This window comes from Melospiza melodia, unplaced genomic scaffold (assembly GCF_035770615.1).
Source record: "Melospiza melodia melodia isolate bMelMel2 unplaced genomic scaffold, bMelMel2.pri scaffold_46, whole genome shotgun sequence".
NCBI classification, from domain to species: domain Eukaryota; kingdom Metazoa; phylum Chordata; class Aves; order Passeriformes; family Passerellidae; genus Melospiza; species Melospiza melodia.
The window spans coordinates 1,609,002-1,636,476 of record NW_026948783.1 but is presented as its reverse complement, the minus strand read 5'-3'; the positions used below and the strand labels follow the sequence as shown (position 1 = coordinate 1,636,476).

The following is a 27,475-nucleotide window of genomic DNA, read 5'->3' as shown; positions in this document are numbered from 1 at the left end:
AGATAAATTTATGCTTTTACGATAGATGTTTATTTTATGAATTGTGTGCAAAGTGTTCTTGTGTGAACATCAGAGAAACTTGAGTTGAAAGAGACAATCAGAAGCATTTGAGAGTAAAGCTGTTACTGTTTGAAGTATATCTGCTGTTTTAGAATAGAAAGCAAACTTATGAGACAATCAATGCAGGTGAAACCTGCGCACATGTTACTCCTTTAGCTTATTTTTGTAGGTTGTAATAGCACACTTGAGTTTTGTTTGAGCCTTGTAGCACATAGAATCCTTTTTGTATCTGTTATATAGCATATCTTATAAATAGTGATAGCCTTTTCTGTTTGTTTCCCTGGCTTAGATCCCTTGTAAGGGAGAAACCTTGCTAGTTGAGAATATTGTTTAGTTGTTAGAATTGCCTATTTTTGTGTTGCAAAGAGTGTGACACAGTTAGCCCATAGAATTTTGCTTTTCATAAAAAATAAAAACAGGGGAGATGTTGGGAATTTAGCTGCTAGAGACTGGAAAATTACAAAGCTGTGGCTAATTCCAAGTCCTGCACCTGTGAGATAGTGTGTCCTTGGGCCTAGCTGTAGTAGGATAACAAATAGTAAAAGAGACATGAGAAAAGAGAGATGTAACCCCTAAGGAATGAGGAAGAGTTCATGGTATAGTTTAACCAATAGATTGCTTGGCTTACAGAATATTCATAAGCTTATTATTTGCTGTATAAGTGTTTGATGCTTTCTTCAATAAACTGGACCTGCAATGAACTATCTGGTGTCCTGGTCCCCTTCCTACAACACCCCCAGACAGAAGAAGATCCCTCCCCCAGAGGCTGGGAAGAGTTTAAGTAACATGAGGCCTAACCCGGGCTGTCTGTCCCTCTGGGTTCACCACCCGCATGGGCCGCGGGCTCACGTAGCATTGCGCTGTCCCACCTAGACCCGCGACAGACATCCTCACCGGATCCAGGGGCCACTCTGGGGGCCAGGCTGAAAGGGAGAGGACCATGACATCAGCACCACTGTTGAGAAGCCAGCAGAGGTGGATTTCAAATGGCGTCGCACCAGGAACAGACAGCGTATGCAGCATCTCGGGACGGTCCTTGGTCAGGACAGCAGTCCAGCGAACTTGAGGCGGCCCAGTGGATCCAAAGCCACCAGCTACACGCAACCGGTCAGCTGTCCTGCCAACAGAGGACTTAAAAGGCACAAGTTGAGCAAGTTGCGTCCCTTTCTGGATCGTGACGGGAGGGGGTGGGTGTGGAGACCATGGCACAAATCTGCCCTGTGAAATCTGCATCAATGAGCCCCAGGGGCACAATGATGCCCTGAAGGGTGGCACTAGATCTCCCCATCAGGAGAGCACTCATGCCCCCACCCAAGGGATCAAAGGAATCCAGGGGAACCTTGTGTATTTTACAAGATCCTAAGACAACTGTTGCTGTGGTGCAGATATCCACACCTGCTAATCCGTGGGTGCTGGCTGCAAGCCGGCAAAGGAGACCTCCATCATCTCTGGGGTCTGGAGAGAAGCTTGTGTCTGGGCACATCCCTGCTGCATGCTCCACTTCACGTTTCCCAAGCACGGTAAGGCCTGGCCATTAACATGAACAGTCCCCTTGCAGATATTGGACATGTGATTCGACCTACCACACTGACCACATAAGAACATGGGAAATCTGAACTTCTGTGCTTTCTTCCCCTGCTTCTTGCCAGCCTGCGCAGTCCCCTGCTGTGGCCGCCCGCCCTGCGGTGCTGCCCAGACTGGCTGCACAGCGGCAGCCACGGCAGCCAACTTCTGACCCGAGGGGATGATGTCCGCACAGGCCTCCGCCATCTGAGAGACAGTAGGAAAACCAGGCAGAGCCACTATGACCCTCCTACAAGCATCATTCCAATTACACCTCACATGATTTGCAATCAAAATCCTCTTTGCCACAGGATCAGGCACCTGCCCCTAATCAGATGCAGTCAGCCTTGCTGCAAATGCCATGAAAGACTCATCAAATCAACCCCCCGGCCAATGGTCACAAACAGCTGCCACAGAGCAGCCATTTCCAGGGTCTGAACAATCGCTGCAAAGCCCAACGTGTGGCACTGGTCAAGCACAAGGGGATCAAAGCCAACCTGCCCCTGAGCATTTCCATAAAGCCCTGTGCCCAGCAGCATGTCAGTGACATCCACATGCCTGGGGCCCTGCGGCGCCAGCGCAGCATTCTGCACCACCGCTTGGGCCACCAAACGAGCCCACGTGGTCTCAGAAACATCAAACTGCACGAAGTCAAAAAGAGAATGTGCTACACGACAGAGGTCATGAGGTGTCAGCAAATCCATAACGACCCTCCAGAGAGTCTGCATAACCTCAGCCGACTCCAAACCATGCTGAGCAACTGCATCATGGACTTCCCTCTCCAGCTTATGCAAAAGCGGTTCATGGGTGTTATGAGTAACACCCCTGAGCATAGGGAAAGCATGGGGACCTTCCGACAAAGCCACAGCAGCTGCTGTGTCCCAGTCCTTGAGCCCCACAGGGACAAGAGGAGATGATTGACTGGGAGCCAGGTCAACACCACTCGCCCCTGCACCCCTTGCAGCCAGAGAAGCCCCCTCCATGACCCTGCAGATGCCGTGAGGAGGCAGGCTGAGACATCTCATCGGACTTAGTTTTGGCTGCTTCCCAGAAACGCTCGGGGTTCCTCGGACGCATGATCACCTGGCACGAGGAAAGTGTCCACAAATTCGGCAAGGAAGCGCCACGGCCCCGGGCACCCACCGGTCTCCCGCCGGCCGTGTCGGCATTCAGACTAAAGGTAAATACCTCAGTGCCCTGTCGCGCCGCAGCCCTGGCAGGGGGCGCCTTGGTGGGCACAGGTGCCAGCACGGCCTGCAAACCCAGTGTGGCCTGGGACGATGTGACGGTGGTCACACAGGTTTTCAGGATGAGAGAGAGACTTGAATGTTAACTCCATGATCAGAAGGTTTGATTTATTATTTTATTATATATATACTACATTTCAACTGTACTAAAAAGTAATAGAAAGGAAAAGGTTTCTCAGGAGGCTAAGCTAAGAATAGAATTGAAAGGAATGAATAACAAAGATCTGTGTCTCGTCAGAGAGCAAGAGCAGCTCTGCCGTGAGTGGTCAGTAAATCCAAACATCAACAGGAGACCAATCACGGATGCACCTGTTGCACTGCAGAGCAGCAGATAACCATTGTTTACAATTTGGTGCTGAAACTTCTCAGCTTCAGCAGGAAAAATCCTAATGAAAGGATTTTAATGAAAAGATGCCTGCGACAGGACGAGACCGGCGTGGGGCCCTGTCGCCGACATGGAGGAGGGGAGGAGTGCCAAGAGAGGTGCAGCCTGTGGAGCCGCATCACTGCAGAGCGGCACAAGGGAGCCTGGAACAGCCAAATCCACCCCAGGGGAACAGTTGCCATCCCCCGTGTTGGACCCGTCCCTCAGCACAACGTCCCAGGGTGGGGAGAGAGCTCCACATCGCACAGAAACTCAAACTTCCCCTCGTCCATGTCCGAGACAGAAGGGCTCCACTGGGAACTCCGAGGGGTACAAGAACCAGACCCCTTCCAAAGCTCCTGACACTTTTTCCACTGCAACAGCAGCAATCCCACGTCTACTGTGCAATCATCAAAGAGGGCCTCCATGAGGTGTACCCCCACAAGAGACCACTCCTCCTTGGAGAACGGCTTTGCAGAGTCCGAAAAGAGCCCTCGCTCTCGGACCCACAGAAGAAATCGCTCAAAATCATTCCAGGAAAAAGAAACCTGTTTCCACTCCAGGACCCTACCTCCAGAGATCCAAAATGAGGGAATCCTCCTTGAAACCCACAGTGGTTGCCATTACCCCAAGAACAGCAGGCAAAGCAACAAAGAGGGGGGACAATAAAACCTCACTGGCAATCCAGACTCTGTCTCAGCCTAGGCTGCAGTACACTTTGGCAGTCACCAGATGTCACTAGAGGACAGGAAAGAACAGAAGCACACATGGCTGTTCTCAAGGTGAAGGAAAAAAGTGACGTTTATATTCTGACTCCAACATTTATAGTTTTCCAAAAGTAACAGCGGATTGGAGGGTGACAGTGCCACCTCTCCAATGACACTGATTAAACCAATAGCCCTTCAACTCTCTCCTCCTCCATAAAAGGAATGCAAAACAATGAGTTACTTACAGAAAGTGTGTGAGAAAGTTCACTACAAGAATGTCAACATCAGAAGGCTTAGAAAATCTTAAAAAACCAAGATGACACAAGTTGGGCTAAAGTTGACCTCTGGTGACTGCTTCTCTGGTGACTGCCCCTGCACCACTGGGGCTCATTTGTTTCCTTCCTATGGAGACCATTGAGACACTGCAGAGCATTGTGGAACCAATGGGCCATGGTGACACTTAGGGACTTGTGGAAGCAAGAGGAACATTGTGACCCCGCAGGATACCATGGCTCCCAGGGGCAACTGTGACACTCTGGGGCCTCGTGGAACCAAGAACATCTTTCTGTTCTCGTCAAACCAAGAACATGTGGCCCAGTTGGGCGTCACAGTCCCAAGGGGCCAGTGTGAAGCAGCAGGGCTTTGTGGAACCAAGAGGCTATTGCTGCATTTCAGGGCCTTGTGGAGCCAAAGGGCCATTGTGATCCTGCAGGGCACTGTGGATCCATGGAGACCATTGTGGCATTGCAAGGCCCCATGGAATCAGGGAGACAATTGTGACCCTGCAGGGTCTCATGGAAGGAAGGGGCCATTGTGACACTATGGGAAGTTGTGGAACCAAGGGAATCATTGTTGCACTACAGGGCCCCAATGGAACCAAGGGGCCATTGGACACAGTGGGACTTCATGGAACCTATAGACCATTATGGCACTGTGGGGCCTTGTGGAACCATGGAGACCATTAAGATCCTTAAGGACTTGTGTAATCAAGTGACCGTTGTGCCACCTGAGGGCCTCATGGAAGCAAGGAGCCATTGTGACACTGCAGGGCACTGTGGAACCAAGGGAACATGAAATAGGTCTGGTTGCCTTGGCTTCCCAGGGGTCACCTGACAGGTCTGCCTGACCTTGGAATGCTGAAGGCCATTCCCATCTGCCCCTGAAACATTGGGGCTCTGGGCTTTTCTTTTTATGGAAAAGAACTGTCCATTTTTTTCCAGGCATCCATGGCCAAAATTCCGATTCCCCCTCCAAATATCTGTGTATTCAAGGATTGCTGCCAGACTAAAGTTGCCAGGACAGACAAGTGTGGCCGGTCATTGACTCCTGAGTGGCAGCACTCATCTATTTTCCAAACACTTGCCGGATTTCTTCCGGCTGATTTATGACCGGAGATAGCCTTGGACAGCCCGCGCTTCAAAGGACGAGAAGAGGCTTCAGGTTTTTTCTCGATCTTCAGTATTCATTAGTTGTTTATCTAAAAGATTTTCTCTTGGCCCGACAGAGGTCTGCACAGCATGTCAGCCATGAGCACACTGAGAGCCCCCAGGGCGGTCACATATCTTTATAATCAAAGTTACGTATACAATATTTACCTTTTCCCTCCAATACTTGTCACCCTTATTGATCAGTGCACTTCTAGTAATAACCAATCCCAAAGTGCCAACATCACCACAGAAGATGGAGGCGAAGAAGAAGAAGAAGAAGGACAGGACACGCCCCAATTCCTCCATCTTACTTCTCTAAACCCCCCTGTACAGAAATCTTAAACCCGGTGTTTTACACTCTAATTAACTTATCCCTTCACTATTCACCCAGTGAAATCCTCCCATCCTCATACAGGTGTCGTCTCCCTTGCAGGATCAAAGTCCAGCCACCAGACACTTCTGGCAACATTCCAGGACTCCCGAGCCCCCCAAGGGTGGTCTCGGTCTCTCTGCACATCAGTCCTGAGGTGCTGAGATCCCACTAACACTGGACAGGGCTCTCTGCTTTTTTTTGTATGGAAAAAAAATATCCCTCTTTTCCAGGCACAAATGTTCTAAATTAGGACTCCGCATTTGTAATTTCAAATATCCAAGGGTTGCTCCAAGCAAACCTGGCAGGACAGACAGATCAGGCTTACCTTGGCCTCTGATGGCTTCCGTTCATCAGCTCCTGAAACACGGGGGCTCTGTGGTTTCCTTCCTATGGAGACCCATGTGACATTTGAGAGCCTTGTGAAATGATGGGGCCATTGTGACACTGCAGAGCCTTGTGGAACCAAGGACAGCATTGTGGCTCTGTTTGGCCGCATGGTCCCAAGGGGCCAGTGCAAAGCAGCGGTGTGGGAGTTAGCCCAGCTGTAACTCGGAGTCAGACAGATTTTACCCTGGAAGAACTGGGTGTGAGTTTCTAGTTCTAGGAATCTTTCCATTTTCATAGGGTGAGCTTGAGACTTTTCCCATAAGCCTTTAGTGTTGTTATGCTAAGTTGTCCAAGTTCTACTCCTGTATTGGTTTATTGGTTACTTGTTTCTTCTATATGGTTATTGTTCTAGTTTTCTAGCCCCAAGCGTCTATGTTGTGTCTTCCTCTTTGTCTCAGGTTTTAGGATACTGCCCCTCATACGGTGCTCGACTTCTCCATGTTTATTGTTTTTCACCCTGTAATTAAAGTTCTTTTTTGGAAACTCCATTGAACCCACTCCTTTTCATTTTTGCCACCCTCACCCTGCTGAAGTCAGGGACTCAGAGAGGTTTGTCGCAGCCACCCTCATTGTGACATTTGGCACCCGAACAGGCACCATGACATTCAGGGCTCCCTGTGTCAGTCACGTCAGCTGAGGTTAGCTGATGGATAGGTCAGTGCTCCCCAGGATTTTGGATTTTGCAGGCCTGGCGGATTCATTGTTGCTTCGAGGGACCTCGGCCCGGGATCGGCAGGGGCAAAAACGGTTGCACGTGTATAGGATTGCAGGTGGGTTTGGGGAAATGCAAGACATTTATTGCCCATTTTGCCACTGTGTTTTCACAATATGCACCCAAATCCCATTATTTATTTGGTGTGCTCTGGTGGCTGTTGCCCCTAAGGTGGAGAAGGAGAAAAATGGGCAGCTAGATGTCCAAAGCAGAAAGGAGCATATATGGATGCTTTAAGTTAATTCTAACAGATCATGACAAAATATTTTCAAAGAACAAATTAAAATCAATCATGAGGTGGATCATTAAAAATTTTCCAGATGCCTCTGCTGATGAAATCCATACCACTGAATTTTAGGACTCAGTGGGACTTAAACTGTACAACCTTTCGATCAAAAGGGAGCCCATTGCAGCCCACATGCTCCCCATCTTCCATACCATCCTTGAGACCCTTCAGCAGCAAGCAATGTCTCAAAAACTCAATCTGTTAATAACTCCTAACTCAGGACCTCCCCTCAAACATGCCTTTCTCAGACCTTCCACAATGGTCCAAGATGGCAATGGCCTCGTGGTCTTGGAATATCATGCCCTGGAGACTCAAGATGGAAGGAGCCTGAATGTGGCTTGGGAGCCGGATCATCCTCCCTCCATCTTGGCTCCTCCACTTCCTGCTACCACAACCTTCTCTTCTGCCCTGAACGAACCTCCAGACACACTCCCCACAACTGTGGGTCATGTCCCTACTTTCAATCATTCCACTTTCACCCTGGGCAATGCCTCCAGAACTCTACCCTGGAAGTCTGCCATCATAAATCAAGGCCCTTCCTCCCCAACACCTGACAAAATGGCAGTGCCCTTTGCCTCACCCTAAAGCAATAATATAACCCCATGGTCACAGATACTAAGCCACACTGTCACACTATTTCTAATCCAAATGTTTCTCCTCCAAGTTATTCTTCCTCTCCAGAAGACAGTTTGGATTCCCCAGAGCCACCATTCCCCTCAACCCCAGAAGGTCGCTAGGAAATGATTTGGAAGGAAGCAGTTAAGGAAGGACAATGGCAAAGAGTCTCGAAACCCCCCATTGCCCCCTCTATGAAAGAAGGGGTCAGAATCCCAGGTATCAGCCATTGGTTTACGGGGAAATCAAGGATCTGTGTAGGGCAGCTAAAGACCATAGGAAGGACTTAGTTATAATGGCCTAATGAGGGCCATGCTTACATCACATCCTAACTCCCTATGATTTAAAATGTATTATGACCATGTTGTTGTCTCCTACAGAATACAACGTGTGGGAATGGGGATGGAAGTGTTTACTAAATCAATTAATAGTAGACTATGCTAATAATGAGGCAAGGGCTGAATTGACAATCAACCATCTAGCTGGAGAAGGACAGAAAAGCTGACTAGGTGATCAAGTAGCAGGTGTCCCCAGAGAAGTATTGGATGATATCAAAGAGATGGCTTTGCAAGCTTTAATCCAGGTATCGCATTGTAGTACCCGCAGTTTGGACTACCTTGGGTGGCTGCAGCTAAAGCTTTAGGACAATCAGACCATCTTGGGTGCCTGTTAAGTAAGCAAACCAATGCTACTCCCTCACATTGAGTGGCCTGCTCTCAGACATAGAGAACTCAGACATGCCACCTTGCAGAACAGTGATAGAGTTTTTACTCTGGGCACATGGGCATGGCTGTGTAGACTCTGAGAGCATGTGTTGCATGAACCTCTCCAGCCACAAGAAGTCAATCCACAAGAGCATTCAAGTACTGAATGAAGAGTTCCAGAAGCTTCAAGTGGAAAACAAAGACTGGGTCAATGAACTCTTCCAATCCAAAGGACTAAAGGGTTGGATGATGTCTATCTAAAACAGGACATTTAATTTTCTTAGCTGTTGTTGTATAGTTAAATGTCTCATGTTTGTTTGGATGCTTTTAGAAAGTCTTACAAAATTCTTTCAGTTCCATCTTGGTTGTAAAACAGAAAGCGGGAAGATACTCAACACAGGCTCCTCATGGACTCCTTGGAGGAGAGAACTGGAGGTCAGGATGGCACAAAAACCTCTCAGAGACTCAGTGTGGGCAAGAAAATCCTTAAAATTACCTAAAAGTATTCTTAAATCCATAAAGTACACTAAAAACCTTAACCATTAATGAGCCCCACTGAGTGTCAGTACAAAGCTCTCCTGGGGCTCATTAAAACAGAGAATTGGGGCCATGATTGGACAAACCTCTGACAGAGTCAGTATCAAAAGGGAAACAACAACTACCTTAAAATAACTGAAGTAAGCTGAAGTACTAATGAGCCCCAATGAGTGTTGTTACTGAGAAAGCCTCTCCAGGGACTTATTAAAGCAGATAATTGGAGGCCATGATTGCACAAACCTCTCAGAGACTCCAAGGCAAAAGACAAACCCAAACCCAATCTGCAGTCCCTACTGGGAGCATTAAGGATTCCCCAGGGCCATTGCTGAACAAGGCTCCCCAGGGACTCCTTCCAGCAGATCCTTGAGGCCACTGGGATTTGGGTTAGGGGGGGATGCTGAGGGCAGGACAAGGCATTGACAGTGCCCAGCCTGGCTGAGGCTATGCCAGGAGGCCCCAGTGCCTCAGGACAAGGTGTCTCCTCACAGCCCTTGGTGGCACAGACACTGCTGCTCTGCCCCAGGGCACCAAGACTTGGCTTCTCTTTGTCCCCACCTGTCATCACTGCCTCCAGTTCTCTGCTCTACCTGGGGACACTTTCTCAGTTGTGTCCCTCAGTGGGACCCATTAAAAGTCCAAGAAACTTTGGAGTTGGATTCTGACTTGGCGTTCTGGAGAGGTTTCTTCAGCTCCCTCTCAGGGACTGATGTTCAGGGCCTGAGCACAAAGCCCCACAGGCTCATTAAAGTCCTTGTGCTGTGTCTGTGCTGCTGAGCTGGGCTGCACTCCTGGCACAGAGGCAGCCCCATGTAACCAAGAAGAGCTTCAAAAGCACATTTCTCTTGATGAGCAGCTTTTCTCCAGCCCAGCAGGGCTGGGGCACTGCCTGCAGCCACCCTGGGCACAGCACAGAGGCACAGAGAGCTTCAATCAGTCAGGGCTGGGAAGGTGCTGAGAAGTGCCTGGGGCAGAATCACTGCCAGCCCTTGGCACAGGAACCTCGGGCTGAAGGACAATGCAGCTGCCACTCCTGGAGCCATCTCCCAAAGCTAGAACATCGCAATGCCTACAGACTCTGTGAGTACATTCTCTGATTGTCTCTTGTGCAGAGCAGCCAGGGGTGCCCAGGGCTGTCCTGCAGAGCAGGGTCCTGCAGCCCTGGGCGCTGTGCTGGGCAGGGACTCTGCTGGCTGCCAGGGACAGCTCTCAGCCAGCCCTGGCAGCTGCTCCCAGCATGGGGGGACAAGGTCTGGGTGGGAGGAGACAGCTGGTCAGGCTTGGAAGTGTTTTCTTTGTGTGGTGAGGATTCTGCATTGTTCAGGACTGCTCCCAGCATGACTTTAACTGTAGAATATTTCCAAGTAGGTTATACAGGGATCAGAGCAAGGCTGGGGCTGCATAATTTGGAAAATCTTGCTTTTTTAATCTACTGCTTTCTGTTGCCAGGATGAAAAATTGCACATTGATTTTAATCTCTCAGTTAAGGTTCTGAAAAAGAAAATAGCTTTTTCTCAGATCGTACTAAGCCAGGCAGTGACAGAAACCTGCACAGGGGCCCCTAGAAGCTGCATCAGTGTTGCTTTTCCAGCCTCCTCAGGGTTGCTCTGATGTTGCCATCAGAGCCTGGAGAGCCAGAGCTGCCCCTGGGAAGTGCCAGAGCTGGGAGGGGTCTGCAGGGCAGAGCTGAGCCCCCAGGGCTGGGCTTGGCTCTGGAAGCACTGGCAGGGCCCAGCCTTTGGCACAGGGAAGCAGCTGCTGGCAGGGACAGCTCCAGGCAGCAGAGCCCTGGGCAGGCAGTGGGGGGAAAGTGCCCCCAGGCTGTGCTGGGATATTTCAAGTCCTCTCCAAACCCAACTATTCCATGGTTCCTTTTTTTACAGATCCCCATGCCAAGGCACAGTAAATGTCCAACAGCAGCTCCATCAGCCACTTCCTCCTGCTGGCATTGGCAGACACGCAGCAGCTGCAGCTCCTGCACTTCTGCCTCTTGCTGGGCATCTCCCTGGCTGCCCTCCTGGGCAACGGCCTCATCATCAGCGCCGTAGCCTGCGGCCACCACCTGCACACGCCCATGTTCTTCTTCCTGCTCAACCTGGCCCTCAGCGACCTGGGCTTCATCTGCACCACTGTCCCCAAAGCCATGCACAATTCCCTCTGGGACACCAGGAACATCTCCTACTCAGGATGTGCTGCTCAGCTCTTTTTCTTTATGTTCTTCATCTCAGCAGAGCTTTCCCTTCTGACCGTCATGTGCTACGACCGCTACGTGTCCATCTGCAAACCCCTGCACTATGGGACCCTCCTGGGCAGCAGAGCTTGTGCCCACATGGCAGCAGCTGCCTGGGCCAGTGCCTTTCTCTATTCACTGCCGCATACAGCCAATACATTTTCTCTGCCCCTGTGCCATGGCAATGTTCTGGGCCAGTTCTTCTGTGAAATCCCACAGATCCTCAAGCTCTCCTGCTACAAATCCCACCTCAGGGAACTTGGGCTCATTGCAGTTAGTGTCTGTTTAGGTTTTGGTTGTTTTGTGTTCATGGTTTTCTCCTATGTGCAGATCTTCAGGGCTGTGCTGATGATCCCCTCTGAGCAGGGACGGCACAAAGCTTTTTCCACCTGCCTCCCTCACCTGGCCGTGGTCTCCCTGTTTGTTAGCACTGCAGCCTTTGCCTACCTGAAGCCCCCCTCCATCTCCTCCAAATCCCTGGATCTGGCCCTGTCAATTCTGTACTCAGTGGTGCCTCCAGCCCTGAACCCGCTCATCTACAGCCTGAGGAACCAGGAGCTCAAGCCTGAAGTATGGAGACTGATGACTGGATGCTTTCAGGAACATTAATTTGATGGCCAATTTCTGCAAACCACTTATAATAGAAGTCATCTTATTGTTGGTTTGACTGTAGTTTTTTATTTTCCTTTATATTAGTTTTCTCATATTGTCCACAAATAAATGTCTTTGTTTGTGCCATTTCTCATTTTGTTTCCCTCCAACTTCCCTGTGGCCACAGACTTTGTCAATGAGGGGTTGCGCTCTGGGTGACTTTAAAGGAAATAAAGGATGTCCCAGCCACGTTTTCTGCAGAGATGCCCCTTTTGTTTCCTTCTCTGGAGCTGCAGCAGCAATGTCTGTGTGCAGAGCTGGGGGCAGATCAGTGCTGGCTCAGCAGCTGTGCCCAGCAGGAGCAGCACTTGGTGTTGCCAGTGCTGCTGCCGTGGCCCTGCCCCACTGCCCTGGTGGCCCTGGTGTTGCTGTAGGGCCTGAGTGCTCTCAGGGCTGGGCACAGCCCTGGGGGTGGCAGTGTCAGGGCTGCAGCAGGGACAGGCCAAGTAATATAAATAATTTGTATTATAAATCATCTTGGATAGTTCTTTTGGATTTGTCCTTTTTTCCCCTGTGTTTTAGTTTTTTATCATTGTCCACAAAGTAAAACCATTGTTTGTGCCATTTCTCATTTTGTTTCTCTGCACCTTCCCTGTGTCCACAGACTGTGTCAATGGGAGGCTGTTCTCTTGGTGTCTTTAAAGGAGATAAATGATCTCCCAGCAAAGTTTTCTTCAGTGATCCCCTTGTGTTCCCTTTTCTGGAGCTGCAGCAGCAATGTCTGAGTGCAGAGCGTGGGCCAGATCAGTGCTGAGTCCATCAGCTCTGATCCTGCTGGCCACACCATTCCTGATCCAGACCAGGAGCCATTGGCCTTCTTGCCCAGCTGGGCACACTGCTGGCTCATGTCCAGCCTGCTGTCCATCAGTCCATGCAGGTCCCTTTCTGCCTGGCTGCTCTCCAGCCACTCTGTCCCCAGCCTGTAGTGCTGCAGGGGTGGTTCTGGCCAAAGTGCAGGACCCAGCACTTGGTCTTGTTCAACCTCAGCTTGTTGGATTTGGGCCCTGGATCCAGCCTGTCCAGGGCCCTGTGCAGAGCCCTCCTACCCTCCAGCAGATCAACATTCACACCCAGCTTGGTGCCATCTGCAAATTTGCTGATGCTGGACTCAGTCTCCTCATGCAGATCATCAGTGCAGATATTAAAATCCACGCTGGCTGGCTCTGATCCCTCGGCCATCCTGTGGGTGCCCTGTGATGGCACTCAGGGTGATCTGTTCCATAACCTTGCCGGGCACCCAGGTCAGGCTGACAGGCCTGGAGTTCCCCAGCTCCTCCTTCCAGCCCTTCTTGGGGATGGGCTCACACTGGCACCTCCAGTCCTCTGGGAACTCCCTGCTGAGCCAGCACTGATGGTAAATGATGGAGAGCAGCTTGGGGAGCTCATCCACAGCTTCCCCACCCCCGTAGGATGGATCCCATCTAGTCCCAGAGACACCTGTGAGCATCTGAGAGGACCAGCAGGTCACCAACTTCTTCCTCCTGGATTCCAGGGGCTATTCTGCTCCCTGTGCCCATCTACCAGTTCAGGAGAACACTTGTCCTGAGGAAATCCAGTGCTAATATTGAAAATTGAGAGAAACAAGGTGTTAAGTAGCTTAGCCTTTTCTTTATCTTTAGTTACTGTATTCTCCACTGCATCCAAAAAAAGAGTAGGTGTTCTCCTTATCCCATGTTTTGCTAATTATTTATTTGTAATAACATTTTTTTTTTATTTTTTACAGAAGTCGCCAGGTAATGCTCTAATTGAGTTTCGCCCCTCAACTTTTCTTTCTGCATGACCAAATAACATTCTTAAACACTTCCTAAGTTTCATGACGTTCTGTCAAAAGTTGCGTCCTCTTTTTTTCCCCTGAGTTCCCATAAAAGCTCCATGGGCAGCCAGGCCAGTAATTTTCCTCACCAGCTCATCTTCTGCCACACTGGGACAGGCTGCTCCTTCCCCCTTAAGATAACTGTCTTGACATGCGTCCATGTTCCCAGTCCCCTTTGTTTTTAAGGTCTGTTTCTCTTTCAAAATTCAGTACTTATTTGGTACTCCCCAATTCTGCATCCTAAACAGGTCAAAGTCTGCCCTTCCTAATTCCAGTGTGGCAGTTTGGTAGCTGCCACTCCTTCTTTCCCAGAACATTGAAAACTTGATTATTCATGGTCACAGGCAGCCTCTGAGCCCCACATCTGCCACCAGCCGTTCTTTGTTTGTGAACAGCAGGAGATAGATCTGTCCTTGGCAGTGGGAGTGTTACCAAAAATTCGGTAAAACAGAAAACTCCTTAACCCCAATGCAGCATTAAGAAGCAGCATTCTTTATTCAGCTGGATGCACGGGGGAGAGCTCCTCCCAAAGCCCTGCAGGCTGAGTGCAGGAAAGTTTCTGTTTATATTCTGTATATTGCACACATATTCATTGATTTTCCCAGACTAAACATAAATATGATAATAATTTCCCCAAAATCATTAACATATTTCCCCTCCCCTTTTCCCATGTGTTCTTCTGTCCTGGTGTCCCTCTGGTGGTCCCTGGTGGTTGTGGACCCCAATGTTCCAGTGGGGCAGGCTGAGCTGGCAGGAGGCTGGTGAACTTTTAGTTCCTCTTCTCACACAATGGGCATTGTGTGGTTTCCATCTGTGACATCAGAGACCATCTGTGTGACATTAGAGAATGGGCTGTGACATCACAGAAAAGGCTGTGACATAACAGAGCAGGCTGTGACATCACAGAGCGTTGCCACCACTACAGGGGCTATGGTGTGGTGTCCCGGGTCGAGCACGGCTCTGTGGCAGCACCCCTGCCACACGGACCAAGACACGCTAACACCAATGTGGTGGACAGTGAAATGGCCTTTATTAACTGCCAACAGGGGTAATTTATAACAGGGGGTAACGGCAGGGCAACGGTAAAGGGAGAGGGGTTAGGCGTAATATCGCGAGATCTCCCAGATAACACGATATCTTAAACCCACATTCCCCTCCCCCCTTCATGACCTATTAAAAACATAGGAAACGGTAATGTTAAAACTGCCTAGTGGGATAGTAACAAACTTGTAACTGCAAAAAAACAAACAACTGTAACAACTTTTAAGAAACTTGTGAGTGTAAATATTTAACAAATGAAAAGTTAAATAATGTAACGCACACAAAACTAACTATCTCTAACTGTTTTTCTAAGAAAAAATAAATATGAACTTATTTAAAACACAGGGCGATCTGTCAGGGGGCTGATTGAACTGTGACTTTGGGCATTCTTGCAGGACTTCCTCAGCTTATGTGTTGTCATCAGAGCACCAAATTGTCCTCCCAGATCTGTAATCTGTTTGACTTTAAAACCAGGGTGTTTTGGAGAACCCATGTCCAGACTCATGTTCTCCCCAAAACACCCTTTGGACCCCTTGGCACAGGAAAAGTTCTGGGTTGACTGGTATTCCATCTAAGTAGAGTCAGAACTTGGCCAGAGTTCCAACTCCACTTGACGGATACAGTTGGGAAATTTAGGAGACTAGAGAATGGAAGAGTACAAAGCCGTGGCTAATTCCAAGTCCTGCACCTGTGAGATAGCGTGTCCTTGGGCCTAGCTGTAGTAGGATAACAAATAGTGAAAGAGACATGAGAAAAGAGAGATGTAACCCCTAAGGAATGAGGAAGAGTTCATGGTATAGTTTAACCAATAGATTGCTTGGCTTACAGAATATTCATAAGCTTATTATTTGCTGTATAAGTGTTTGATGCTTTCTTCAATAAACTGGACCTGTGATGAACCACCTGGTGTCCTGGTCTCCTTCCTACGACAGAACCCCATAACCACATGACCGTGATGGACCTCCATAACCCCATAACCTTGATGGACCTCCATAACCACATCACCCTGATGGACCCCCATAACCACATGGCCTTGATGGACCTCCATAACCCCATGACCTTGATGGACCTCCATAACCCCATGACCTTGATGGACCCCAAGGACCTTGATGGACCCCCATGAGCCTGATTGACCCCCATAACCACATGACCTTGATGGACCTCCATAACCCCATGACCCTGATGGACTCTCATAACCACATGGCCCCATGACCTTGATGGGCCTCCATAACCTCATAACCATGATGGACCCCCATAACCACATGGCCCCATAACCCTGATGAAACCCCCTGGACCCATGACCCTGATGGACCCCCATAACCCCATGATCTATCCCATAACCATGATGGAACCCCATGACCCTGATAGACCTTCATAACCACATGACCGTGATGGAACTCCATAACCCCAAAATCATGATGGACCCCCATAACCCCAATAAATCCCCATGACCTTGATGGACCTCCAAAACCACATGACCCTGATAGACCTTCATAACCCCATAACCCTGATGGACCCCCATAACCACATGACCTTGATGGAACCCCATAGCTCCATAACCATGATGGACCTCCATAACCCCATAACCCTGATGGACCCCCATAACCACATGGCCTTGATGGAACCCCATAACCCCATAACCATGATGGACCCCCATAACCACATGACCTTGATGGAACCCCATAACCCCATGACCCTGCTTACTCCCATGATCTTGATGGACCCCCATAACCACATGACCCCATAACCCTGATGGAACCCCATAACCACATGTCCCTGTGCAGGATGTCCCTGTGCGGGACGTCCCTGTGCGGGATGTCCCTGTGTGAGATGTCCCTGTGCGGGACGTCCCTGTGTGGGATGTCCCTGTGCGGGACGTCCCTGTGCGGGATGTCCCTGTGCGGGACGTCCCTGTGCGGGATGTCCACGTGAAGGATGTCCCTGTGCGGGATGTCCCTGTGTGGGATGTCCCTGTGCAGGATGTCCACATGCGGCGCGAAGCCACCAGCGCCCCACAGGAACACCCGGGGCAGCTGGGCCACCACCAGGAATAGCGCGTCACCCGCCAGGACGGGGTGGCAGGACACCGGGGAGAAGCCTGGGGGAGAGGGGACATGAGTGAGGAGACCTTGGAGACCTTGGCGACCTTGGAGATGTTGGAGATGTTGGGGTGATGGGGATCTTGGGGACCTTGGGGAGCTTGGGGACACTGGGGACCTTGGAGACATTGGAGATGTTGGAGACCTTGGGAATCTTGAGGACGTTGGGGACTTTGGGAATATGGAGGTTGTTGGGGACATTGGAGATGTTTGGGACATTGGAGATTTTGGGGTGATGGGGACATTGGAGACCTTGGGGACATTAGGATGATGGGGACCTTGGGCACACTGGAGATGTTGGGGTGATGGGACATTGGAGACATTGGAAAACACTGGGGACATTGGAGATGTTGGGGCAATGGGGACCTTGGGGACATTGGGGGCACTGGGGACATCAGGTGCACTGGGGTGATGGGGCCTTGGGGACCTTGGGGACATTGGAGAACGTTGGGGACACTGGAGATGTTGGGGTGATGGGACCTTGGGGATACTGAGGACATTGGAGACCTTGGGGACATTGGAGATGTTGGGGACATTGAGGACCTTGGGAGTATGGAGGACACTGGGGACATTGGGGATGTTGGAGCAATGGGGACCTTGAGGACCCTGGGGACATTGGGGTGATGGGGACCTTGGGGACACTGGAGATGTTTGGGACCTTGGTAACCTTGGGGGCCTTGTGAATTTGGAGGGTGTTGGGGCCGTTGGGGACATTGGGGACCTTGGAGATGTTGGGGTGATGGGGACCTTGGGGACATTGGAAACCTTGGGGACCTTGGAGATGTTTGGACATTGGAGATGTTGGGGTGATGGGACATTGGGGACATTGGAGATATTGGGGACCTTGGAGATGTTGGGGTGATGGGACACTGGGGACATTGGAGATGTTGGTGTGATGGGGACCTTGGGGACATTGGAAAACCTGGGGGACATTGGAGATGTTTGGACATTGGGGACATTGGGGACCCTGGAGATGTTGGGGTGATGGGACACTGGGGACAATGGAGATGTTGGGGTGATGGGGACCTTGGGGACATTGGAAAACCTTGGGGACACTGGAGATGTTGGGGCACTGGGGACCTTGGGGACCTTGGGGACATTGGGGGCACTGGGGATGTTGGCGACCTTGGGGACTGTCCTGGTTTAGGGCAAATTTGTTAAAGAATCTGCAAAGGAGGGCCCCTCCAGAAAGGAAAACCCACATGGCCCCTCCCCCCAACCGGTTCGGGAAAAAATTCCTTGGAGAGAGGTGGAAAGAACCTGTTTATTGACAGGCACAGCACCCCCCAGCACTCAAAATGAACAATACCCGATGACACCGCTCTGAGAAAATGACAAAATCAGAAAGTCTCTTTCGGGGGTGGTTGCTCTGTTCTCAGTCCCTCCGGCGCTGGGGCAGCTGCTGCAGCCAAACCTTCAGTGTTCCCGGGTCCAAGTCCGGAGCAAGTTCGAGATGGTCACAGAAACAGGAGAGGAGAAACAGTCCAGGAAGGAATTTGGACTGTTTAGCTAAACTAGCTAATAAGCAGAGGCCAAAGCAGAGCAGAAGCGAGAGCAGAAAAGAGAGCAAGCAAAGCAGCAAGCTGAAAGCAAGAAGTGAAAAACAGCCCTATGTACTGCCTGTTTCTGTGTCCCTGATAAGAGAAACCCAAACAAAAATTCCACTCTTCAGAGACGGTCTTAAAGGCACAGAACATATGAATGGGAATACAAGCATCATAACGTCACCCCAGGACATTCCACCCCTTATCCCTATATCATCAACTTTCTACAACACATCATGCATTATTCATACAAAATTTCCATCTCTTCCCCCAAAATTACAAGCAATACCCATCATGCCTTCATCACATCCCCACACTGGACCACTGAATCCAGGCCCTATATTACAGAGCTGCAGGATTCCCCCTTTTCACTTTAGTCACTTAAAGCTCCATCTATCAGTTGCTCAGACCATCGACACTTACACATTTCCTTCTCCATCCTCCACTTGCCCAGACCTTCAACACTTACAAATTTCCCTCTATCTCATGTCTGTATGGTTTAATGTACAGACACTGGCAGTAACATCCAATGAACAGTGATATTGCATATCATTCTTACCCCACAATCAGATTTCCGTGAACAACAACATTGTGTTGTTCCATCTCTTTGCATTATCCACCACGTGCAACCCGGTCCCTGAGCAAAGACAACCCCACAAATGGGTTTGTCTGTACGTGAGGCAGAATTGGTCCACACAGTCTTCCCTAACAAACCTCTGATATGTACCACTGGGACTTTGTCTCCTTCTATTACATTAAGGGACTCAGACTGGGCAGGACCTGCTCGGTTGGTGGAACCTCGGGTGTTAACTAACCAGGTGGCCTTTGCTAAATGCTGCTCCCAATTCTTGAAAGATCCCCCACCCAAAGCTTTCAACTGGGTTTTTAGTAGTCCATTGCACCTCTCCACTTTTCCTGCAGCTGGTGCATGGTAGGGGATATCGTACACCCACTCAATGCCATGATCCCTAGCCCAGGTGTTGATAAGGCTGTTCTTGAAATGAGTCCTGTTGTCTGACTCAATCCTCTCAGGGGTGCCATGTCTCCACAGAACTTGCTTTTCCAGGCCCAGGATGGTGTTCCGGGCTGTAGCATGAGACACAGGGTAGGTTTCCAACCATTCAGTGGTGGCTTCCACCATAGTCAGCACGTAGCGCTTGCCCTGGCCTGTCTGGGGCAGTGTGATGTAGTCAATCTGCCAGGCCTCCCCATACTTGTACTTGGACCACAGCCCACCGTACCACAGGGGCTTCACTCGCTTGGCCTGCTTGATGGCAGCACACGTCTCACAGTCATGGATAACCTGAGAAATACTGTCCATGGTTAGATCCACCCCTCGGTCTCGTGCCCACTTATAGGTGGCATCCCTGCCCTGATGGCCTGAGGCATCATGGGCCCATCAAGCTAGGAATAACTCCCCCTTATATTCCCAATCTAGGTCTCTTTTGGACACCCCTATCTTTGCAGCCTGGTCTACTTGCTCATTGTTTTGGTGCTCCTCATTGGCCCTACTCTTGGGTACATGGGCGTCTACATGGCGGACTTTCACAGGTAGCCTCCCTACCCTGGTAGCGATGTCTTTCCACTCATCAACAGCCCAAATTTGTTTCCCTCTATGTTGCCAGTTAGCCTTTTTCCACCTTTCCAGCCATCCCCACAGAGCATTGGCTACCATCCATGAATCAGTGTAGAGGTAGAGCTTTGTCCACTTCTCTCTCTCAGCAATGTCCAGGGCCAGCTGAACAGCTTCGAGTTCAGCAAGTTGGCTCAATCCACCTTCTCCTTCGGTAGCTTGCGTAACCTGTTGTGTGGGGCTCCATACGGCTGCTTTCCACTTCTGGTTCCTTCCTACGATGCAACAGGAACCATCAGTGAAAAGAGCGTAGCGTGTTTCCCCTGGTGGCAGTTGGTTATATGGAGGAGCTTCTTCTGCCTGTGTCACTGGTTATTGTTCCTCTTCATCTGTGACACCAAAATTCTCACTTTCGGGCCAATTTGTAATGACCTTCAAAATCCCAGGGCGATTCAGTTTACCTATACGGGCGTGCTGAGTGATGAGAGCAATCCACTTGCTCCATGTAGCACTGGTGGCATGGTGAGTGGAAGGAACCTTGCCTTTGAACATCCACCCCAGCACCGGTAGTCGGGGTGCCAGGAGGAGTTGTGCTTCAGTGCCTATTACCTCCGAGGCAGCCTGGACTCCTTCATAGGCAGCCAGGATTTCTTTCTCTGTTGGAGTGTAGTTGGCTTCAGACCCTCTGTAACTTCTACTCCAAAATCCCAGTGGTCGACCCCGAGTCTCCTCAGGCACCTTCTGCCAAAGGCTCCAGGACAAGCCATGGTTCCTGGCTGCAGAGTAGAGCATGTTCTTTACCTCTGGTCCTGTCCTGACTGGGCCAAGGGCCACTGCATGAGCAATCTCCTGCTTGATCTGTGCAAAGGCTTGTTGCTGCTCAGGGCCCCACTGGAAATTGTACTTCTTGCGGGTGACCAGGTAAAGAGGGCTCACAATCTGACTGTACTCAGGAATATGCATCCTCCAAAAACCTATTGCACCCAAGAAAGCTTGTGTCTCTTTCTTATTGGTGGGTGGAGACATTGCTGTGATCTTGTTGATGACATCTGTAGGAATCTGACGCTGTCCATCTTGCCAGTTCACTCCCAGGAATTGAATCTCACGAGCTTGTCCCATTACTTTGCTCTTTTTAATGGTGAAACCAGCTCCCAGGAGGATCTGGATGATTTCCTTCCCTTTCTCGAACACTTCCGCAGCTGTGTTTCCCCACACAATGATGTCATCAATATACTGCAGATGTTCTGGAGCCTCTCCCCTTTCTAGTGCAGTCTGGATCAGTCCATGGCAGATGGTGGGACTGTGCTTCCACCCCTGGGGCAGTCGGTTCCAGGTGTACTGCACTCCCTTCCATGAGAAGGCAAACTGAGGCCTGTATTCTGCTGCCAGAGGAATGGAGACAAATGCATTGGCAATGTCTATAGTGGCGTACCACCTTGCTGCCTTGAACTCCAGCTTGTACTGGAGTTCCAGCATGTCCGGCACGGCAGCGCTCAGGGGTGGAGTCACTTCATTCAATGCACGGTAGTCCACTGTCAATCTCCATTCTCCTTCAGATTTTCGCACAGGCCAGATGGGGCTGTTGAAGGGTGAGTGGTTCTTGCTGACCACCCCTTGGCTCTCCAGCTCTCGGATCATCTTATGGATGGGGATCACAACATCTCGAATGGTCCTATACTGCCGTCGATGCACTATGGAAGTGGCAATTGGCACTCGTTGCTCTTCTCCCGTCAGGCATCCTACTGCAGATGGATTCTCAGACAACCCAGGCAAGGTGTTCAATTGCTGGATGCCCTCTGTCTCTACAGCAGCTATTCCAAATGCCCATCTGAGTCCTTTTGGGTCTTTTAAGTACCCACTCCGAAGGTAGTCTATGCCCAAAATACATGGAGCCTCTGGGCCAGTCACAATAGGATGCTTCTTCCACTCATTTCCCATTAGGCTCACATCAGCTTCCACCAAAGTGAAATCCTGGGATCCCCCTGTCACACCAGCAATAGAAACAGACTCTGTATTGATCCCATCAAGACATGCCCCACATGTCTTGATGGGATCAATATGCATTGCGCACCAGTATCGACCAAAGCTTTGTACTCTTGTGGTTCCGATGTGCCATGCCAACGAATCCACACAGACCAATAAACACGATTTTCCCCAGTCTCTACCTGGCTAGAGGCAGGGCCCCTCTAAGCCTGGTTATCCTTCTTTCCCTGGGCGTATGTTTTGGATGTTCTTTTGAGGGGATCAGACATGTCATCATCATCATACCTGGCCGTTCGGCTACGGGCAACTGGAGCTGCTTTTCTCTGGGTCGCTTCCTTCAATTCACGCACCTGTCATGCCAGAACAGCAATAGGTTTCCTATCCCACCTTCTCATGTTTTCCCCACAATCACACAGGTAAAACCACAGCTCAGCTCGTGGGGTGTACCTTTGCTCACCATCTGGAAAACATCTGTCTTGGATACCGGAACCTCGGATCTGTACTGCTGAAATTTGAAGATCTTCTTTTATCTCCTCTCTGAGCTTCTTATGGTTCTCCTCTATCTTATCCTCTAAATTCTGCAGACGTGTTTCTACCGCTGCGATTCTGGCATGTGTCGGGCCATGTACAGCATCTGCATATGCTCGGAGCTTCCTTGCCATGTCAAGCACAGTCTCATCCCTCTCATCCCTCTTCATGATGGCTAAGGCAGAAGCATATTCATGTGGCCCAAGTCGTACGAGTTTTCGCCACATCACAGACGTGCATGGTACCAAGTCTGGGTTCCTAGTTATTACATCATCTGAGAAGACAATCTCTACCACTGCCATTTCTCTCAGGCGTTGGATCCCTTGCTCTATTGTCTTCCACTGAGTTTGCTGCATATAGAGATCATCCGCACACAGATATCTTTCTGCTACGCTTCTTAGGACCCGTTCCCAGAGGCTGTGAGGGTTAGCCCCCCTCATCATTCCTTGGTCTATGACAGGATCCTGTGACAGGGATCCCAAATGCCTCGCTTCAGTGCCATCCAGAATTGTAGCGTCGCCTGCAGCATCCCAGAGACGGACCAGCCAAATAATTATGGATTCATCAGACCTTCGAGTGTAGTCCTTCTGTAGGCCATGAAGGTCCTTCAGGGAAAAGGACTCATCTGATCTTGCACCTGCTGCTTTGACTACTGATTTTATGTCAGGAGGCATTGAGGTTCCTTCTCCTTCATCATCATCATCATCATCCCCTGGTCGATTGGTCTTGTTCGTGCATTTCCCGCTTCTAGTTCTGGTAGCAACAGCCATGGGTTTAGATGCTGGCTTCAAGCCTGGGCTGTTGGCTGCAGCCTGAGTCACCGAGACAGTTGCTGATTTATCTCCCTGCCCCCCTGCCTCTGTCTGCCGCCCGACAGTATCTAGCAGTGTGCGATAAGCATATGCCAGGGCCCAGCTCACTGCAATGACCTTCCTCTCCTTAGGCTCATCCTGGTACTTCTCTTTCAGATATTTCCCCACCTCAGCTGGGTTCTGAATTTGTTCATGGGGAAAATCCCAGACTATAGGGTCAGAGAATTCCTTCAGGATTTGGCCCATATCCTCCCATTTCCCACACCACTTAGGATTTTCCACACCGGGGTTTACTCCTGAGTCAGGGGCCTCATCAGCCCGTCTAGAAATCTCAGCCCTCATTCTAGAGAAGCAGCAGGCTGCATACAGGAAGGTTACCAGATTGAATACCAGGAAGATGGTTTCTTTAACATTGAGGGGAAACTGAACATCCTTCACTAGTGATGCAACTGATTCATAGGAGAAGGAGGAAAGCAGGGGCTGAAAAACCTCATTCCCTCCTGCTCCTCCTGCAACCAACTGGATGCATAACCATAGCCATGAACCATACCTGGAGCAGACGCTAGCATGTTTATAAACTTCTTGCACATTATTGCCACCAAGCCCAGCAGGATAGCTACTCTGGTCACTGTCCCTCTGATGTAAAAACTACGTATTAGGGGCAAATACTAAAGCTATTTCTGGATAAGAAAATAAACCTAGGGACCAGAGAGGTACTGAAATCTCAAAAAACCCTAGGGACCAGAAATGCATGCAAACCTTCACCCTAATAGACATTATGAATTCAAAAAGCATGGTTATTAGCTGATTTAAATGAACACAGAGGAATAGCAACCAAAATGCAGTCAAAACAGGTTTTTTCCACTCTCTCTCAAGCCTCACGTTTGGGCACCAATATTTTGTCCTGGTTTAGGGCAAATTTGTAAAAGAATCTGCAAAGAAGGGCCCCTCCAGAAAGCAAAACCCACACGGCCCCTCCCCCCAACCAGTTCGGGAAAAAATTCCTTGGAGAGAGGTGGAAAGAACCTGTTTATTTCAGGCACAGCACCCCCCAGCACACAAAATGAACAATACCCGATGACACCGCTATGAGAAAGATGACAAAATCAGAAAGTCTCTTTCGGGGGTGGTTGCTCTGTTCTCAGTCCCTCCGGCGCTGGGGCAGCTGCTGCAGCCGAAACTTCGGTGTTCCCAGGTCCCAGTCCAGAGCAGGTTCGAGATGGTCACAGGAACAGGAGAGGAGAAACAGTTCGGGAAGGAATTTGGACTGTTTAGCTAGAACTAGCTAATAAGCAGATGCAAAAGCGGGAGGAGAAGCAAGAGCAGAAGAGCAAGCAAACAAAGCAGCAAGCTGAAAGCAAGAAGTGAAAAACAGCCCTATGTATACTGCCTGTCTCTGTGTCCCTGATAAGAGAAACCCAAACAAAACTTCTACTCTTCAGAGTCGGTCTTAAAGGCACAGAACAGATGAATGGGGATACAAGCATCACCTCAGGACAGGTGAGAACACTGATCCTGTTTTCAATAAACAAACCACAGGTATTGTAAACAAAAGGAGAGGTTAGAGTTTTCTCTGTAACCTATAGTGAGCTCGAATTTTGCAATATGCATGAAGTCAATTAACACTGTTATAAAAGGTGGTTGATTTGATCAATAAATGGGAGTCGATGCTCATCAATCGGATGGTCGTCTCCCTTCACTTCAATAGAAGTTGCAGTAAAAAATACTTCAGCTCCCGGTGAAACTTCGCCCCCCTGCCGGGATGCAGGGGGGCTGGGAACCAGCAGATCATCCCCCTCCAAAGGGTCTTTTCCCTCTGGCGATGGGGGAAATGAGGCTTGCCCGTTGCATTTAGCAATCCAGGGAAAAACAACTGCTCTTCGTTCCAAGACAGAAAAAGTTCCTTAAATGTTAGGTAACTTCGGGAGTGTCTGAATCCATGGTCCAAAAGGACTTGGAAAATGGATTCCATGCACTCCCGTACAAAACCATCCAGGGCATACAGCACATTCATAAAAAGCCCAAAAAGTTTTGCCCATCGGAAAAACTCATAGAAATGTCTTTCTGACAGGAAAATTCCAAGAATTCCATCCTCTTCATCCCATTTTTGCCAGAGGGCAATAACGTTCTCCTCTGAAGGGGAGAAAGGAACCTCAGCCCTGGTGGGAATGCCCCATCACCTTTGCAGCCATAACCTGCAAAGGCCAGGATCATCAGGAAGGGAAAAAGCCAACAGTACCTTTTGAAATAGTCCAGCATGCTCTGGCCAGCTCCATGGTGCTGCTGCTCTGTCCGAACATCTTCCTGGAGGCTTTTCAGAAGCTTCTCTTTGTGGTCAGCCTTGCTGTGAACTCTGTCCAAATCAGGATCTTCAGTTCTTCAGCTCCTGGCTAGAATCCACTTCTGTGGTCACTGTGAAGCAACCATCAATGCCACACATTGGAGGTTTTCCCAGTGCAGCAATTGCTCATCTGGGGTCTCACCAATTGATTTGCTCTTCAAACGAGGGGTCACCAATTGATATTACAGGGCTTGCAAGGGTTTTTCAGGGTGAAGAGGGAGACGAGAATGTTGACCTCATGTTCAGAAGGCTTGATTTATTATTTTATTATATATATATTACATTATAACTATACTAAAAATAAATACAGAGAAAGTTCTCAGAATGCTAGCTAAGCTGATAGAAAAGGAATGAATAAACAAAGGTCTGTGTCTCAGCACAGAGTGAGACCCAGCTCTGCCCTGAGTGGTCAGTAAATCCAAACATTCACCCAAGACCAATCACGCATCCACCTGTTGCATTCCACAGCAGCAGATAACCTTTGTTTACATTTTGTTCCTGAGGTCACAGCTTCTCAGAAGGGGGAAAAATCCTAAAGAAAGGATTTTTATGAAAAGATGTGTGTGACAGCCAAGCATTTCTACCTGGATATAATCTGAGAATGTGAACAACAGAGTCATCTTTCTCCCACAGGGTTCCCAGAAGAGCAGGTTTCAGCTCCACTGGATCCCAGAGGAGGACCAGAGCGATTGACACCCCCACTGGACCTTCAGAGGAAAACTCCTCTGTAGAACCTTTCTACAGGCTCACTGCTCCAACAGAGTCACACCTGTCACTGCAGGAGCAGTGCAGCCACGATTTAACGGGAGTGCTACCAACCCTCTGATCCACAGGGTGTCAGGTTGTATTCTGACTCTGTAGGTATTTTTTTAGTATTATTGCATTTGTATTTTTAATTTTCCCACTGAAGAACTGTTATTCCTATTCCCATATATTTTACTTGACAGCCCCCTATTTTGAAAATTGTTATTTCGAGGGAGGGGATTAACATTTTCCATTTCAAGGGAGGCTCCTGCCTTCCTCGGCAGACACCTGTCTTTTCAAACTGACACAATGCCCCAGGACATCCAGGCAGGTAAGGAGGAAGTCAGAGCCCCTTTCCCCCTCTCTCCTGCTCCATCTCCCTTCCCAGCATGGCCCCTGGCTGCAGGACAACCTCGCTGCCAACGCCGTCCTGCTGGGGATGCACTGGGGGGATCTCCTTCCACTTCCCTCTGGCACGGAGGCAAATCTCATCCTCTTCTTGTCTTTCCTCCCCCAGAAGAGGAGCTGAGGATGGAAACCAGGGAGGACAAGTCCCCGTGGCAGAACCTCGTGGAAGAAAAGCCCTACCAGTGCTTGGAGTGTGGGAAGAGCTTCAGGAAGAACTCATACCTGATCCACCACCAGATGATCCACACCGGGGAATGGCCCTACAAGTGTGGGGAATGTGGGAAGGGCTTCAGCTGCAGATCCAGTCTCGTGACCCACCGATGCATCCACAATGGGAAGAGGCCCTATGAGTGTCCCCAGTGCCAGCAGAGGTTTGAGATCAGCTCCAATCTCCTCCTGCACCAGCAGATTCACTGAGAGGAGAGGCCCTTTCGCTGCCCTGACTGTGGGAAGGGATTCAAGCTGAAATCCCACCTCACCAGGCACCAGTGGATCCACACTGGGGAGGGGACCTACTAGTGTGGGGAATGTGGGATGAGCTTTTGTCAGAGCTCCAACCTGATCTCCCACCTGAGGATCCAAGCCATGGAACGGCCCTACAAGTGCGGGGAATGTGGGAAGAGCTTCAAGCAGAAGTCCCACTTGATCCATCACCAGAGGATCCACATTGGGGAAAGGCCGTACAGATATTGGGAATGTGGGATGACCTTCAGTCGCAGGTCCCAACTT

General features: G+C 49.7%; 1 protein-coding gene across 1 annotated transcript in view; it reads left to right on the top strand.

Annotated features, from left to right (window-relative positions):
* The window catches only part of LOC134434702 (olfactory receptor 14J1-like), a gene marked incomplete at its 5' end in the record, with an annotated part of 48,110 nt that extends 21,823 nt beyond the window's left edge, over nucleotides 1-26,287 (top strand). The window contains one exon of the mRNA XM_063183330.1: nucleotides 26,228-26,287. Coding sequence (XP_063039400.1) covers nucleotides 26,228-26,287 — 60 coding nt within the window. The remainder of the gene's footprint in view (nucleotides 1-26,227) is intronic.
* Nucleotides 26,288-27,475: the final 1,188 nt, after the last annotated feature.